Raw genomic sequence first — 18,910 nt, 5'->3', positions numbered from 1 at the left:
TATTCCCGCTGTGGTGTTTATTACTCAGTAATAGCATATTAGTACAGTACTGAGAAATAAATAAGCCTGTCAAACTTGTGGTGGTACAAAATATTTTTTCAAAGGACGCGTAACAACCCACATTGTAAAATATGATGTTTCATAAATGTTAAACCTTTAGAATGGTCCTAATAGATTCTTGGAAGCCGACAATAGTTTGACATGGATTTTTTTTATCATGTCTTGAAATGTTTTCTTCTTTTAATAGAAAAGCGTATATAAGTTACATATCTATTTACATATTGTATTTCGAAATCGAAGTGTGTATATATCCCTATGTATTTATGAACCTTATAAACGCTGTATCGATTTAGATGAAATTTTCAGGAAATTTTCAGATTGGGGTAGTGACTAATCCTGTGAAGTTTGATAGTGATTAAATAAAATTGAAATAAAAGACAAGCAATTAATGTTTGATAAAATTTAACTGTTCGATTAATAAAATTTACAAACGCCGAAAGTATCAAGTCAAGACATCACGCCGTAATAATAAAAAAAAGCAATTAATACTCCAAAGAATACGAAGCTATTTCAGTTAAAAACCATTAGTGGAAGAACTTATCGATCGCTTCAAAGACCGAATTCCTCGTATTCTGAAAAGAAGCCGCCTGAAGTAGGAATTCAGATAATTGTCGAACGTTAATTAACACCGGGCAACTTTAATTATAGGATAATGATTATACTCCGTTACATTTTAAGCTGTATACCTTTCTTAATTTTTATTAGAGCCTTTTTTATAAAACGGTATCAAGGGATTTTAATTTGTTATTTTGATATAAACGGTATTAATTGTGTCAAATAGCTGTTACATACTGACGGGACAAAATTCTGATAGTCCGTTTCTCGGCTATGTAACCTTAAAAATTCGAATAAAGCCAATGAGTTGTGAACGTCTCCGTGTAAAATCATTCAATTGTATATATAATTATATTTAATGGTGAATGTTGCTGATAAGGATTTAAGGTCTCATTACGATTGTCTTTTCAGGTCATTAGTCCCTATTATGCCTGGTGGGCATATGCATTAAAAGAGGATAAGTTGGTCAAATGGCTAATGACCCTAAATACAGTACTACGGGTCAGATTCGTATTTTTCAAATATTTCGGTATGCTAGGCTTTGTTGTAATTATACTTACTCATCAGTGTGTTTTCAGTGGCCATACATAACACAGAAGGAAATGGGGCTCGGAGCGCGTGAATATAAAAAGTTTAGACATTTTAATTATTTACCTAGATTTATTAAATGATAAGACGTTTGTATTTGACTGACATTATCTTATTTTTAGTTTTTTAATTATTGTTCTATGAATAACTTTAAACTACACTGATGAGTTTTAATAGAGTTGGATTGAGATATAGATAGATATATGTAGATAGATATATATATAGATAGATATATATAGATATGTGAACTGGTTTCCCGTTATTTCAAACGAAAACTTAAGTTATCAAAATTAATTAAATAGCATTTTTATTTTCAAATTATATAAAAATGTTCTTCGGAACACTCCCAGTGGAATTTCCGGTGCAAAAAACAGGGATTTTTTTAAAGATTAGATAATCATTTTTATCTAACGAATGGTTGATGAGCACGATCCAACAAATAAACTTTCTTGCTTTAAATGTATTTTATGAGTAAACTTTGTGAATTTTGTTTGATATTTTAGAATGGTCATTAAGTAACTTTAAAAAAGTTTCTTTACATAAAAAAAATTGCGGTCTTTTTTGCACCGAGTAAGTGTGGACTCTCTATACGCGACAAAGAATGGTAAATTTTCTAACATTTCCTTCTTAATAACACCTTTCGATTAATATGTGTAGGGACCTGTATATGTAATATGGTTAGTTTGGCAATAAATTATTTCCTATTCTACTGTACGTTACTCAAATGATACTTCATCCAAATTTCAAATATCTGGTTTGTTTGATGCGTGGGTACCTATAACTGAGGATTTCGGGAAAAAGCAGTATATATTTTCAAGGATTTTTCCAATAGTAGGCTCGATTTAAGCCCCACATTGATTGAAACACTTTGAGTTTACGATTTCTTTGTTGTTCCTGCCATTGTAAATTTTTAAATGACAGTTGGTGTAGTGCAGTTTTAATTATTATTTTTATACATAAAACATTAATCATCCACATAGATAACAAAAGTACTAACTGGTCTGATCTTATAAAATGAATAAAATAAACAAAGTTGCTATTTATTGAAGAAAATTGGAGTTTTCCACGAACAAAATTCTTCAATTTATATAAATCATCTATGAAACAATTAGTTTTAACAAATAATTTCAGCGAATAAAATATGAAAACGAATACGCCAGCTATTATTAATATATGTTGGTCAGTAATAAATGATATGTGATCGCTACATGGAAATTTATCAGATCCAGCTTACATTACGGCTTATTATTACTCGTATAATAAAATAATTTCCAGAAAATTCTGCCCTTTCCATTAACTCAACAAAATTAATAGGGGAACGTTCGTTAACGAAATAATCGAGATCATTACTTTTTAATAAATAATAGCATAAGTAAAAAACATACAGTTTGAAGGAAGCATTGTTCATTGTAATGTGACAATCATTAGACAAAGAAGCCTTCGTAAACGATCCCAATGTTCAAAGGCAGGATTAATTCCGTATTCCGTTAAATTTCATATCAATAAATGTGTAGGTGCTGTTGATTTTAATTCAAGGATCGTAGCAGCCGGGCAAATGGGTGGTTGTCTCCGAAGGCCGTAGCCGGGCCGCGCTACGCGGCGTAGCATCCGCATTAGTAGCCGCATTGAAAAATACTTCCCCGGGAACTGTCTGAGCAGCTGGTTTGCCAGACTGTTACGTCACAGAAAATCCTTTACTTATTATAAAAGCTACGGGGACGAACACTTCATTCATCCTTGATATTTTTAGCTTCAATTAACCCGATGTCAAATTATGTAGATAAAAATTTAAAACCAGACATTTTGATACCTTCAAAAGGTATGTCTATATTTAGAGTAGTAAATACGTTCGATATTCAATCGTTGTTCTTTGTTTGTAAATACTTTAACGGAACCCTCTATTGAATTTATTTATATCTGCATTATGTTGTTTTATATTTCGATTTGTATTTGTGTCAACATAGATAAATAAATAAACAGCGCGACTTATCCAGGTTTTCTGTAAAAAAGTTTCCATTTAATTTCACTAATGCATCAATCTTACAACGGTGTACCAGCTTTGCTTATTATACAGTGACATTTTCTGTAAAAGCGAACTAAAAATATTATTAACAAAAGCTAAGCATGTAAATAAGGTAGCATTAACGCAGTCATTGAGAGAAGTGATGACAAGGAAGACGTAGCGACGACGGTGGTGGCGACAACAGCGGCGGTGTAGTGCCGCAGCCAGCGCGGCGTCCTTGTTTCGGTAATACGTGCGAGTCACGCGACCGGGGTCGATAGCGGCTACCGGACAGCCTCTGCCTCAATTATTCAGCACGCGACCACCACCGCCGCGCCGCCAGCACGCGCCAGCACAAAGCGCGCGCACACCTACCAGCTTGCCGCCGTCGCACCCGCCGAACTGTCTCCTCCAAGGGCCGACCGAATCACACTTATCTCGGTTCACTGGAAATCTTTGCCGATGAAACGAGCCGTTTTTCCGCTTACAGTCGAGCTCTGGTCGCGCGTTACGTAAAGGGCGCGAGGTGGCGCGTGTATGCGCGTGTAGCGCGCTCTCGGCGGGCGCTCAGTTCGGGGTCGCGCGCGGAGTGCCGCCACACAGTTATGCAACGCGCCGCCACCGTCGCCCTGGCATGGAAAATCGAAGGCGAGGGCGCGAAGGGATGCGCGCGCATCCGCATCGATACCGGTCCCCGCCCGTGCCGCTTGCTAGCCGCAGCTGACATTACACCGGAGACACCACACATTTATGGACGTTGCCAATACAGGCTTGCGAGCTTCATTTACACAGCGGAAATCAAAGGCCACGTCATTTCACAACATTTACGATCCGAGACGGAAGAGCTCAAGTTCATTAGCTCGCAGCGATGAAAATTACGTCTTATGGACATTAAAAATAATTAGTTATTTATTTTATCGAAAGCTTTACAATTTTAATTCATGACGTGAAAAAGATTTTCATTCATTGTTCTATTGTTAAAATTTTTTACCACATAGGGTTGCTAATTGTAAAATAAATTGTCCATTCAATAATTAACCTCATTATTCAAGACAAGTCGCCAAAACGGGATAGATATAGCGACAGTTCGTTGAAGGACGTCGTCATACGTGACCCTATTTTGCCTTTTCATGGGGTTCGCAGTAGTTCAGTTCAAACAGAGCACACTTGTTTAGACCTTGTTGACCTACTATAAAGGGGTGATTGTGAACAAAGGATCACTAATGTCGCGTAGGTAATGTTAATGAACGCTTAGTTTTCTCATTTTTAAAGTTTCAATGAAAATTATACTTGAAGTTAAATTTTCTCGCTGATTTATTAGTAAAGATTTGCATAACGTCCACTGACGTACACTATTTAAAGAATGTACATTAATTTTGAATGGGAATAATAATCCTATTGTATAATTTATTTTCTAAACTTTTTTTAATTGTACATATTTATCTTATATTTCAATAACTGCAAAACCAACTTGAAAACCGTGCATTATTCAAAACTACGGATTATAAAGTTAGGCAAGTAGAGATTAAACCGTAAAAAGGTAAATGAATCCTGCAGAATAAAACAGTAAGATGTAAATTGTTGAATTATAAAAGAAATATCAACAAGCGTGTACCCGTGATCCCATCCGCTTTGATTCAAATGAAATAATAATCATTTAAATCGTTTGTTAGTATCAGTCATCAATAAAAATGACTTGCTAGTCCTGGGAAAAAGGGTTGTCCAAATTTGTCGAAATTGAAGGATATGTTTGCAGATGTCAAATTTATTAAATCACCTCCCTGGTTACATGAATACCTATAGTTTTTATGAGCTCCTATCAAAGGAGTTTTAGGTATCGCGTTATTATACCGTGAGTTATATCTAAAAGTTTTAATTGTATTAATAGGTATATGATTGTCGCTCTCTATCCACAAAAGTGATCAGGGTGCTAAAGTTTCTAACTAAATTTTCTAATAGTGTCCTGCAGGATCTAATTATCGTATAATTATACTTTGTTTATGGATTCATTTTATTAAAAACTAACGTAACCCGCTGACTATTACTAATAACTATGACTAATTGTATGAAAAAGATCTCCAATCATCTTCTCGCGCGCCACCTGTCGTATATTGATATTATTACAACTCCAACCTTTCTCAGGGCGCCAACAATAGTTGCGTAAGCACAATGGCATGAATGGCTTAAAACGCATAGAGGAAAAACATTTGTGGCTGTAACCATCATGGAACAGATATTTGACACCCCGATCACCCTCTTCGGCCAACCTATACCCTGAGCCAGGAAGGTCAAGTACCTGGGTGTCACCCTGGATGCATCCATGACATTCCGCCCGCATATAAAAACAGTCCGCGACCGTGCCGCATTTATTCTCGGGAGACTCTATCCCATGATCTGTAAGCGGAGTAAAAAGTCCCTTCGGGACAAGGTGACACTTTACAAAGCTTGCATAAGGCCCGTCATGACTTATGCGAGTGTGGTGTTCGCTCACGCGGCCCGCACACACATAGACACCCTCCAATCCCTACAATCCCGCTTTTGCAGGTTAGCCGTTGGAGCTCCGTGGTTCGTGAGGAACGTTGACCTACACGACGACCAGGGCCTCGAATCAGTCCAGAAATACATGAAGTCAGCGTCGGAACGGTACTTCGATAAGGCTATGCGTCATGATAATCGCCTTATCGTTGCCGCCGCTGACTACTCCCCGAATCCTGATCATGCAGGAGCCAGTCACCGTCGACGCCCTAGACACGTCCTTACGGATCCATCAGATCCAATAACCTTTGCATTAGACATCTTCAGCGCTAGCACTAGGAGTAGGCTTAGGAACCCCGGTAACCGTACTCGTCGAAATCGACAAAGAGGTCGACGTGCAACCTATACCCATGCATCAGCCCGCTGAGTTTCTCGCCGGATCTTCTCAGTGGGTCGCGATTCCGATCCGGTAGTAGATTCATTCGCGAAGCAGCTGCTCTTGAGCTGTTAGGTCTCCTTCGGAGGCGCTCGGGTAGCTGTTAGCATATCTCACCTCTCCTGGCTGAGCCTTTGCTCGCCCACCTGTCCTGGTGAAACTCGAAAGGGCCACCAGTAATCTATCAATCATAAAATATATATATATATATATATATATTTGACAGATATCTTAATCTCGCTAACGACATTTTCAAGATAAGCTGACATATACCTATTTATACTTACAAGTTCTACAATTAGTGGTAGGACTTCTTGTGAGTCCGCACGGGTAGGTACCACCACCCTGCCTATTTCTGACGTGAACCAGAATTGCGTTTCGGTTTGGTGGGGCAGCCGTTGTACTATAAAAACGAGACCTGACCTGAGACCTTAGAGCTCATGTCTCGAGGTGGGTGGCGACATTTACGTTGTAGGTGTCTCTGGGTTTCCCTAACCACTTAACCCCAGGTGGACCGTGAGTTCGTCTACACATCTAAGTAATAACAAATTTAAAAAAAAGAATTCGAACGTCAACATTCCGCTCGCTGCAAAAACTTTACTTTGTCGTTGCTCCTAAACATTAAAACAATCATTAAACATAAAAAAAATTTGGTCCATTGTGGCTGGTCATTTTTATCACTCGATTTTTTTAAATCAAGTTTGCTCTGGTTCTACTGTAAGGTGGCCGAGATTATTATGGTTGAGTATTTTAAAAATATTGTTTTGGTCCAAACCGGCGCCTTTGAAATTAATGGGGCAAAGTCAATAAACAAATAAAACCGGAATAAACGGTCAGGAGCATCCAAAATTATGTATTTACTATCTGAATCGACAGCTCTTGCAGAAAGAAGCTTTCCAATATTTAGATAAATGCTAAGATGTCATTTACATTAAATATTGAAATGTGAATAATTGAACACTGACTTCATGTCAGAAAAAGTTAGAAATAACATTAAAGACGTCTTGTTATTTAGGGTTTTTTTTATTAAAGAAAGGTGTATATTTAATATCTTAAATGACTCTCTGAATACAGTTTTTGCAAAATCCTTTAAATGTTTTTCTTTAATTGTCACTCCTCCTGTTATTACCCCTTCAGCAATTGGTAGACAAAAAATACAGAGATGATAGAATCCAGAATGCTGGCAACATCACTTCTATTACTGTAATTCCTTTTTTTTTCTGAAAGTAATTCGACTCTTTCTATTAATATATGTATTTTCTCGTCCTGATGTCATGTTCGTGGATTGTTGTATGAAATTTTCATATGTGGGTATATTTTTTGTTTGTGAATCCGATTATTGGCACAGACGAAAGAAAAACATCAGTAGTTTGGTCATATTTACGCCGATATATATCACGTCGAGTATTTTAGAACCAGTGTGTTTAGTGCGAGTTTTTTAACGTTCTGAGATAGCGTAAAAATTAACTCAAGTTTGGAACAGCGCCCCTAGCGGCAACGGTAGGGGAGCGTTCCAACTCCATACTTTGAGTTAACTTTTACGCTATCAATAATGTTAAAAAACTCGCACTAAGAACACAATACACAATTTAACTTTTGGATTATCGATAAAAAACCGTTATTTTTGGGATGGTTCTGCTGATCCCCCTAGGATGGATTGTACACCAAAAACCATACATTTCACTAAGTGAATGCTGTCATAACTTGAGACAAAAGGACGAAGTCTCAACTATATTGGATAACAGTTGTCCCACACTTCTAATCAGAACGGATGAAATATAGAATACATTATGACAACATTTTACACTGAACGACCTCGAATTTACTCCTATATGATAATTGCCAGAAACATAGTACAGGCAAACGAGACAACAAATACATCTCAGATCAATTATGTATTTATTTACCATTTATGTTATTTTACAAAGAAAATCAAATGATGCACATCGTGGGACCATCTGTTAGCTTTTTATGTAACCATTTTTGAAAACGTAAATTACTCTACGGATATGCTAAACTCTTTATTAATATAAATGAAACAAAACTATGCCAAAATATAAATTTACTCTTTAAACAATGTCTATAACCATGCACTATATTGTAAAGCTAGTTTTGAAATTGTAAAATAAAAAACGGAAGCGACTATGTTTTAAAATTCGACAACAGATGGCGCTTATTTCATCAATATACTTTTATTTAAAAAACATAAATCTCATGCCACCACAAAAGTAACAATAAAATTAACTTATTCCGGCTAATTTTATTGTTTTGCAAATAATTTAGCAAACACAACCATTTATTATGCATTTAAATCATAAATTAGACACTAATTTTAATATGCTATCCAACTGCTCTTCTAAAGAATCCCTTCCTTCTCCATTGTTAACCACCACATCCCAATCATTGTAATCATCCAAATCACATTCTGAAGTGGCATCATCAACTCCAACCTGGAATTGAAAGCCTCTTTCCTTTCTAGTTCGATCGTCTGCAGTTATTCTCACTGTTCGGATGATGTCCCCATATGTCTCCTTGAACCAGCGTATATCTGTCTTACGTCTAATGTCACTTACAATCCACACCGGTTTAATGGCAGCTGAAATAGAATAGTTTTGTAATTTGAATAGATATACATACTATTGAATTAAAAAAGAAATCCTTAAGTTTGTTTCTGCCTCTCTCAGAAAGGGTTCACTTCAAACTTTACAGAGCATTGAATTTTAACAGAAGGGTTTGTTTGTATTTTAAATCCTAGAGTTTCAACAACTCAGTGTTTTTCACACAATTAGCATTAGTAGTAATGGTAGAGCATGACCAAGATTCACTAGGTAATAGAACATTATTATTTTTTAACTTTGGTGACTAGTTAGATTTCGTACAAGCGAGCGAGAAACTGTATTTGTAAGATAAGTATTGTTAAGAATAAGTTTGTAAGTTATATGAGTAAATTAGGATGCTTTGGTTGTGCTGTATTATTTATTAATTAATCTTATCCGTTTGATAATATAAAGTCCACTTCTCTTGTGGTTGAAGTAAACAGTTTTAAATATTTGCTTTCAACTAAGTTCAAACTGTTTTTATGTTTATGTGAAAGTTATCATAATATATTTAAGCTTACCATTTTCACAAGCTGCTTTACAAAAGCATCCATAATCTTTGTTTCGCATTTCCTCACTCCATTTTATCATCTCCAGTCTGTATTGTTCCTTATATTCACCCTCACTGAGCAATTCGTTCAAATTCAAATTTTTCTCTTTAGCCCAATGAGTCTTGATAGGTTGAGATATTTTAATTATTTCACACTTATCTGCTAAACTAAGGAACAAATAAGCAGGTCATAATTAAAATTTACTTTGTTAAATTTCATGGTGCTTAATTACAGATATAAGAAAAAAGAAGTTTTTTTGCACACCTTGAAAGAATGAAATAAATAACAACAGATTAGATGTGCAATCACAATAATAGATGGTTTTTTCGCTAAAAGCAATCTCTTCCCAGCAACAACTTAAGGTACAAAATGTGAAAATATATATTCTACTATGATTTTAACAAGTTGAACTCCATGTCCACAGCATACTTTTCCTTAGAGCCGAACCAATATATTAAGAATCCTACAAAAATTGTTGTATTTTTTTGCAAACAGTGTCAAAAAATAACACAAAAAAATGGGTAATTTATGGAAACAGTGACTACACATTATTTTTTTGACAGGCACACAGTGTCCATCACGACTCCCTGGATCTGACTTTTTGGTAATGACAGGGTATCCGCAATGGCCCATTAGCCTAAACAAGGCTGGTGTAGCATTCAACATGTTAATTTAATCATATAAACTGTAGATCTTTAATGAACTTTATAATCTGAAAAGAGTAAGTGGGAGGCTTTGTAATTGAAACTGTTCATCATCAGGTGGATAAGGTTTTTCAAATAGGCTAAATATGTGCATAAAGTCTGCAACCTAATGGTGTTAGAAACTACTCATATATACCACAGAGTTAACAGTCACCAACTTTAAGACATGAAGTCTAAATCTCAATCGATTGTCTCATGATGGTCTCGTCTGCCCACCTAAATGTATTACTGCTCTATGGCAGGAATAGCATCTGTGCAGAGTGTAAAAAGCATCTTGGTACCAAAATTTAAATTATATTTCAAACATTGATAAACAACAAACATTAATAAACACAAACTGTGTGTAAATTTTTAGAATATTCTGTATTTTACATGAAGCTTGTAAATATTTTAAGAAGCAGCAGTTATAAGCAAATAAATAATTCATTGGAGATTGGAATCACACATCCTGTTTATACATTGTTCAATTTTGAAGTTTGTGACTTTACATTAAGATTTGGATTATGAAAAAAGACATGTATTACAAATTTTAAAAATTAATCAGGGGAACAGGAAATTTTAATAAAAGTATGTAGGTAAACTTACATGTGTCTTAAATGATCAGTCAAAAAGTCTTTTCCAGACTTCCTTTTACCACTGAATAACAAGATAATTTTTGGAGACATCTTCCCGAAAATCAACAGGAACAGGCTTAAATGAAAAGTATTTTTATAATGTAAATGTTGTCCGAAATGGAACTTGTTTGTTTTTTAGATTCACAGTAATAGATTTGTTGATTTCACACAGAATCAACCTAAATAATAGAATAATTATATTATACATCAATGTACCAACAAAAACATCGATAGAAAAACGAAATATACTTATTGATAATTACCCTTTATTTGATTTGTTTATTTGTGTTTTGATTTATTTTGCTACCTACCTATTTGACATAGAAGTAAAACGACACCTGTAATCTGTAAAATCGGGAACGCGGCTGTCGTTGTCAATGTCAAATTTACAATCCTAGCAACAATCTTTTCCATAAACAGTTTTTGACAGGTTCGTTTACATGTATTAAGTACGGTGGTGAATTGTTCAAGTGGATTACTACAAAATTTTTAGCGTCTTTGTTTTATTTAAAATGTCAGTAAGATGTTCCACAACTTTAGTTCGCATTCAAGGAGCCATTTCACTGAAACGACTTTTATTTAGGTCTTGGTAACTAAAGATCAACTCACGAAATTGGGAATACTCATAAAAACTCCCGAGGTAAACTCGATAAGAACTGAACTGCAGCTTTTTTTAAGGACTGGTCTGTCTTCCTAGAAACTTAAGTGTATAATCTATGCTAGAAACAATTCGATTAAATAAGGCAACACTTTTAGGAGAAAACTCAGATATTCATTTGGGCCAATGGACTTTGTATCCGGCTAATAAATAAATAAATAATAAATAAAAATAAAAAACTCAGATACGTCTCAAGGCAAGCTCTGGACTGGCACCCCAGTACCAAGCCACCTGAGGCGAACCTGGCAGCGGAGATGAAGACAATCTGGTTAGCCGGAACCGAAGTAAAGCGCATAGCCGAAGACCGATCGGTATGGCTTCTTCTTGAAGCCTTATGCCTCACCTGGAAGCTTTATATCCTTAAACAACAACAACAAATCAGGCAATACTCTACAATTGCACCCATTTAAGTTGAGTTTTTTGCAATTACAATTAGACACAAGAAAATACTGAATTAAATAAATAAAAATTGACTGATTACTTCTTATTTCCATGTATGAATGGGCTCAAAATTAAATAAACCACTATTTGTCATTATTAGAACTATTATTAATATTAAGTTTATTATGCTACTAACAACATGTAAACCGATCCCCTTTGCATGCAGACTCATTCGCATTAGTTTTCAACAAAATAAGTAGGTAAATAAAGTTTTAGTTTAACAAAACTGAAATGTTTTTTTTTTATTTTTTTTTATTGCTTAGCTGGCTGGACGAGCTCACAGCCCACCTGGTGTTAAGTGGTTACTGGAGCCCATAGACATCGACATCGTAAATGCGCCTTGAGATATAAGTTGTAAGGTCTCAGTATAGTTACAACGGCTGCCCCACCCTTCAAACCGAAACGCATTACTGCTTCACGGCAGAAATAGGCAGGGTGGTGGTACCTACCCGCGCGGACTCACAGCAGGTCCTACCACCAGTAATTACGCAAATTATAATTTTGCGGGTTTCACTTTTATTACACGATGTTATTCCTTCACCGTGGAAGTCAATCGTGAACATTTGTTGAGTACGTATTTCATTAGAAAAATTGGTATCCGCCTGCGGGATTCGAACACCGGTGCATCGCTTCAACACGAATGCACCGGACGTCTTATCTTTTAGGCCACGACGACTTCAAAATGTTTATCTTTGTTAGAATTTACTTTGCAATTACCATTTTCAATAGCAGCTTCACTATATAGCTAGAGATTATTCATTTTAAAATTTCATTTCATTATTATTTCTTTATTCTTACGCCATCTATCATTATATTTTGTAACTATTTGACAATGAAATCCCATTCCTGACTATTACTCTGATGAACAAATTGTTTCAAGATATATGTCGGTAGAGGTCTCTAGTAGCCAGGCATTTTAGTAAACCTTACATTTTATTTAAGCTTTGGATCTAATAGTTAAAAACATAGATTATACACTTGTTAAAAACATAAAACTTTGAAGTAGGTACAGTAGGAAGGAAATTATTTGTTATTATGAATTTGGTATTAATTAGTAAAAAAGGGTATTTTCTACTTTATACGTCTCTATGGTAACACAATTTAGACACTTTTGCTTCGAAATATTGTAGTTTGGTAGATGGTCAAGTTAGTCTTTAAAATATTACTCGATAAGCATATTATCGTAAATTTATATTACATATCTACTCACTCTACTTATCATTATATTCCTGACTTTGATTCCATAACAAACATTATTTGTACAATTTTCAATAAAAATGTAATCATGAGAAAACGGTATTAGATATTTGATCGGAAATCGTGATCTTTAAATGTACGAGTAGATATCAGATTTACTTAACCTAGTTTCGGTAATATAGGTAGATAGTACAACGCATCGCCCACCACGAGTTATTATAGCGACTAGGTATAACATATATTATTATATATGACTATTAAATAAATTCGTGCCGACACGAAAAAATGGCGTTATTTGAATGCTGGTCGATAATTTAAATGTAGCAACAACTGCTTTTAGCTTACAACCTTAATTGACTTAAAAATGCTTATCAATATTATATATCCATGTGTACTTTTTACCACCTGAGCATATTTTTCCGTATAAACTTTATTTCAATGCATTAAAATTCTTAAATGAATAACCGATGAAATAACTTGCGCTCTTTTGGAATGCAAAAGGAATTGGAAGCACGATGCACGCTCACGACTTTCTGAACGACTCCGGACATGACATTCCACGTTTCGTTGTAGATCAGAACGGGACAGAATGCGAAAACCCATTTGAAGAAACGAGACAAGCTACCACGAAGCCAGTCCACGTGGACTGCTTAATATCAACACAGGAGCAACGACCAATGGAAAACGGTACCGCTAATGTATTTCTCACCTCCGCACTCACACCAAGTACGCTCGCTGTTTTAGTGTTGGTTAAAGGAGTTTCAACTTAACACACATACCTGTAGAGTTTTAAATCAGACGTCGCGTTAACACAGACCTTTATTTCCAGAACGACTTATAAAAACTGGGTGAGTCAACATAGAATCGTGTTCCAGGGTGATAAGATGTAATTTCGTACGCAAAATATTCTGCGGTTCTTGAATTTAAAACGATTCCCAAGAACACGGGCGCAAGTTGGTGAAGGTTTGAGGAGGCCGCGGTGCAAACTGCATCGTCACAGTGTCGCCCCCTCGCCTCACACCAGGACCCTCCTGGCTTTATAGTAGGCCCCCTGTATATGTGTGCATGTTGAGAGTCAACTGTTGTGCTGAGGCACGAGGTTTTCATAGCTCTGAGAGGTGCATGCAGCCGTTACACTCAACGCTCGTAATATTTTGCTATGGCAATATAATCCCCTTTTATTTTTCTACTTGACCACACAAACAGATGTAATAGAACTGTTGACAAAAAATATTATTAACAATTGTCATTAGCCCAACAAAAAGGTATTTTAAAAACAAAGATTTTTTTCACATTTTCAAAACAACTTACGCGTTCCTATGTAGAGCCATTGCTCGAAAAACGTAAACGATAGGAACACTTGTTTAAAATTAAAATAAGGAAAATAACTCACAGAGGTTACTAGTATAAGATATTACCCAAGGGATTCGTTTACCTGTATTATTAAATAATCTCCAGCTACCCTCGAGCACGTCGAAAAAAATAAAATTTAACGAAGCTCGAATCAAAAGAAGTTCTTAGAAACAAATCGACTCTTTAAAAGCTCTTTTACGATTATGTTTTTGATTCAATGAAAGGGGATCTTTTGTCGACAGCAGACCCGGAAATATTACGTGGAGGCTCCCCCGGGGCTTGCCGTGACGTGTACGAAAGGAAAAGGGCAAGTTATTGCTAACGCGTTCTCGACTACTCCTTTTCGTTATCTCTCATAAGCGGTTGTTTTGAGGAACAAACTTCTCGAGTTTCCACGCTCATGAACGAAGTAAAATATGTTCTTAAACGTAGCACAGACGTTAACTTTGAATATTTTATCTGTATTAAATTTAATCTATGTACATGGACGAGTTCAATTTATTTATATATTTTCAATATTCAATACAACAGTAATATTTTGCATGTAGTTATCCTAATATGACCAAATGAAAGAGCATTTTTTGGCGATTATACCTATATTAATAAGTCGTACTGAGCAAAAATGTACTTATCATTGTCTGATCTATGACCACAGAATTATTAAAACGGGAAGTGAGATTAAAAAAATTCACAATTAATAACTTGATAGTAATAAACTCTAAACTCGATGGAATAGTTTGAAATTAACAAATGATAGACAATAACAAAAGTCCGGAACAATTACGAAAGCAACCAACTAACCAAGGAGTTTTTTTTCGAATAGGGTTGTTTTTCTGGAGCACCTCAACACGCCACGCCGCCTAATGGCCGCTGCCACTGGAATCGGAAGCCTTTTGTAAATAATGTAACATTCGTACCTACGGAGTGGCGTTGAAATGGGACTCCCTCGGTTTATTGCCGCTAATATTTGATTTATAGGACGACTTATTAAACCCGAATGCGGACTGCTTTTGATAAAAAAAAAAAAAACTCTTAGACGCAGATTTGAACGCAACGTTATTAGAGAGGGAATGTTTTCGTTGGCGATTCTGATTTATGTCTTGCGTTTTATTAATTAGATTTCGTCTAGTGATTCGACTCTTTGAATTTATTGATTCGCAAATCGTACAGAGAAATGATTCGCATTGTTAATGTATCCGATGTCTTTCATTAATCTTAATGGTTATTAATATCGAACGTAGTCAAGTATTAAATTAGTTTAATGTTAATATTTTTAGATTGTAAGTTGCTACAGTTACACTCAATCGAAACTTTTAATGATTATACTATATTTATGTATTTATTTATTCAACTTCATGCACAAAAGTACAATGGCGGCAAAATAACATAGGTACCTCGGTTACTACGTAAACTATATTAATATCTCGTCCGTCCATTATACGACAAACTGACATAGTAACATATTATTCACTATTCATTATATAAACTGACATATTATTTCAACTGACATAGTAACTTGTCATCATCTTGGAGCTAATAAAAGCAAGCCTCGTCCAGTTTTAATAAGGTTCAAATGCCATAGCCATCGAAGTGAAGTTTGGAAGAATAAGGTGTTGCTGAAGGGTTCTGGTTTGACGTTGTCTGAATTCTTGACGAAGTCCCGCCATGATACGTTTCTGGGTGCTCGCAAACACTTTGGCCTTAAGCAGTGCTGGACATCAGAAGGCAAGATAGTAATCCAGCTGTCTGATAAAACACGTCGGAAGATAGAGACTGTCGCTGAGCTCCGTCTGTTGATAAATCAGTACCCTGTGGCACCAGCGCCTGGTGATGAGTCTGCTGAAGCCGTGAAAACCACAAAGTTGCAGGTCAAGAATACGTCGGACAAGAGGATCCGTAAACCGCCTAAATAATAATGTTTCACGTTATTTATTTTATGGAAAGTATAGCATAATATTTATTTTTAATTATTTTACTTCTTTAAAACTCTTTGATGTATTCCATACTCATTTTTATGTCTATCTTTCTGTTTTACTTGTTTGGCGTTTGTTAATTTTGATATATAAATTAATTTAGTTTGTGTTTGTTGGTTAGACTTAGTTATGTATAATCATGTATTTCAACATACATTGCTAAGACTTTGACAAGTTTGACACAATGACATGTTTTGGTATGCTACCTACCTCCTTTACAATAGAACTTTGGCTCTGTGGCTTTTGGCCATCAATTTTAGTTGTAGGTATACCAAATCACTGATGATTTAAAATAATTGTTTTTAATTTGTTGTTCTCGGAGGTTAGTTTGATAATATTATATTTTGTATTTTTAGAAGTTATTAAGGATTTTAGGTGTAATTTTTATTTTTTTGTTTTCGTTAGTCTTTGTTTATTATTTTATTGGTATTATTGTTTTTTTATTACTTATTTAAAGCATTTCATGTACAGTGATACTGATGATAATTTTTTGTCATGTTCTTCTTCTGTTTCTTCTGATAGAAGCTTTGCTAGTGCGTTTGATAATGATGATTCCACTCATCTACGCGATCAACTTGCTTATTCCCTTTCGTCTTCTTCTAAATGTTTCAACGTCGTTCACATCAATGCTCAAAGTGTTCACGCACATTTTCCTGATCTGTTATCTTCCTTTGACTCAGACCATGTTCACGCTGTGCTTATCTCTGAGACTTTTCTTAAGCCTTCACTCCCATCCTCGCAATATGCACTCCCCGGATACAAACTTTTGCGAAATGACAGGACGGGTCGCGGATGTGGTGGTGTTGCAATCTACCTCCGTGCTGATCTGAAGCATGCAATCATTGATCAGTCACCAAGCGAATATACTCAATCTGCTGAGCACCTCTTTATAGAGGTAGCTATCCAGCACACCAAGATACTTCTTGGTGTTTTTTATAGTCCTTCAAGTCACATTGATTATTTCTCATCTTTTGAAAGTATGTTAGAAAATGTATGTTCTATATATGACCATGTCTTGATCCTTGGAGACTTCAACACTTGCCTGATCAGGGATGACGCACGGTCTCAGCGATTCCTCTCTCTAGTCTCTTCTGTAAACATGCACCCTCTTCCCTTGGGGGCGACTCATCGTGCTCCTCACTCTACTCCTTCTCTTTTAGATCTCATTATTGTCTCTGACCCTTCCAAAGTTTCAACGCATGGACAGTTATCAGCTTCGTTCTCTTATCACGACCTTATTTACCTTTCTTACAAAGTTCGTTGTCCTCGACGCAAATCTAAATTTCTCCTTCTCCGCAGTTTCAAAGATATTGCTCTCGAGCGTTTGAGGATTGATGCTGGTAATCTGGACTGGTCGTCTGTTTACAATTGCAATGACATCGACAGTAAAGTTGCTGCCTTTAACAACCTACTATTAGATCTCTACAACAACCATGCACCTCTTAAGAGAATCAGGGTTAGGCACTTGCCTGCACCATGGCTCTCTGATGAAATTAAGTTGTTTATGAGTAGGCGCAATAAAGCAAAAATGAGGTATAGGAAGAACTCGTCTGAGGAAAACTGGGCAGTCTACAAAAAACTTCGCAACCGTTGCAGTCGCCTGTGTAGGGATGCAAAGAGACGCCACATTCACAATTCCGTAACTAATCTCGATACTACACAAGTATGGCGATTTCTCAAGTCTCTTGGTATCGGTAAGGCTGTTGAGGAGAATACCGTAATGGCGAATATTGACGCACTCAATGCGCATTTTGCCAAGCCTCCAGTCACGCTCGATGCCACCATCAAATCTTCTACTCTTAACCATCTCTCAAATCTTTCTAAGCCATTAAATACTTCTTTTTCCTTTACACCAATTGCTAAGCGGGATATTAAAAAATCCTTTCAATCCATTTCCACCAAGGCAGTAGGATGTGATAATCTGCAGCTTCAAATGTTCACACTTATCATGGAGGAAATTGCTCCTGTCCTTTGCCACATAATAAATTTTTCTCTTGAGTCCAGTTCCTTTCCGTCACTTTGGAAAAAGGCTCATGTCCTACCCTTGCCCAAAATTGCAAAACCTGCTTCTTTGTCCCATTACCGTCCCATCTCTATTCTTCCGATCTTTTCCAAAGTCCTCGAGAGCATTGTTCAGAAACAACTGTCTTTTTACCTCTCTTCGAATAACCTACTGAGTCCGTATCAATCTGGATTCCGTCCAGGTCACAGCACTGTCACCGCGTTGGTGAAAATCACCGATGATATTCGCTTGGCCATGGAGCGGAAATCAATTACTATTTTGGTTTTACTGGACTTTAGCAATGCTTTTAATTCAGTTGATTTTGACATTCTTCTCGGTATCCTATCCTCTCTTAATGTCTCGTCTCCGGTAATTCAGTGGTTTAATTCTTACCTCCGTGGACGCTCGCAGTCGGTTCGCTATGAAGAGTCTTTCTCTGAGTGGTGTGACCTCACTGCGGGTGTTCCACAGGGTGGCGTACTTTCTCCTCTCCTCTTCTCTGTGTTTATAAACACAATTTCTCATTCTTTATCTTCACACTTCCATCTCTATGCAGACGACTTGCAGCTATATCGTCATACGAGGGTTGCTGACGTTCGGGCTGCCATTTCGGCAATCAACGTGGATCTCTCTGCGATTTACAACTGGGCCAAGTCCTTTGGTCTTTTGGTGAATCCTTCGAAATCGCAAGCTCTCATTGTTGG

The 18,910-nt window shown here is 36.2% G+C and overlaps 1 protein-coding gene and 2 long non-coding RNA genes across 4 annotated transcripts; 2 read left to right on the top strand and 1 right to left on the bottom strand.

Moving 5' to 3' along the window:
- Positions 1–844: 844 nt before the first annotated feature.
- Positions 845–10,548, top strand: LOC119630124 (uncharacterized). Its single transcript, XR_005245926.2, has 3 exons — positions 845–954; positions 1,027–1,116; positions 9,499–10,548. It is a non-coding gene; the product is annotated as an uncharacterized LOC119630124 (long non-coding RNA).
- Positions 8,164–11,345, bottom strand: Mpk (phosphomevalonate kinase). Of its 2 annotated transcripts, none has more exons than XM_012693304.4 (4): positions 10,894–11,345; positions 10,554–10,658; positions 9,235–9,431; positions 8,164–8,712 (listed from the first exon to the last, which is right to left on the bottom strand). In XM_012693304.4, exons 1-4 carry the CDS (start codon positions 10,902–10,904, stop codon positions 8,429–8,431), a joined length of 597 nt encoding a protein of 198 aa, XP_012548758.1. In that variant the 5' UTR covers positions 10,905–11,345; the 3' UTR covers positions 8,164–8,428.
- Positions 11,135–11,913, top strand: LOC134200870 (uncharacterized). The gene is made up of 2 exons (XR_009975963.1): positions 11,135–11,265; positions 11,339–11,913. It is a non-coding gene; the product is annotated as an uncharacterized LOC134200870 (long non-coding RNA).
- Positions 11,914–18,910: the final 6,997 nt, after the last annotated feature.

Source organism: Bombyx mori, chromosome 21 (genome assembly GCF_030269925.1).
Source record: "Bombyx mori chromosome 21, ASM3026992v2".
Lineage (NCBI taxonomy): Eukaryota > Metazoa > Arthropoda > Insecta > Lepidoptera > Bombycidae > Bombyx > Bombyx mori.
This window is presented reverse-complemented; position numbering and strand designations above follow the sequence as displayed.

What these genes read in the sequence shown, in the direction of transcription:
- Mpk (XM_012693304.4), bottom strand. An exon ending in ACTGATCATTTAAGACACAT is followed by an intron (nt 9,432 to 10,553) that starts GTAAGTTTACCT and finishes TTTGTTCCTTAG; the next exon opens with TTTAGCAGATAAGTGTGAAA. An exon ending in TAAAGCAGCTTGTGAAAATG is followed by an intron (nt 8,713 to 9,234) that starts GTAAGCTTAAAT and finishes ATTCTATTTCAG; the next exon opens with CTGCCATTAAACCGGTGTGG.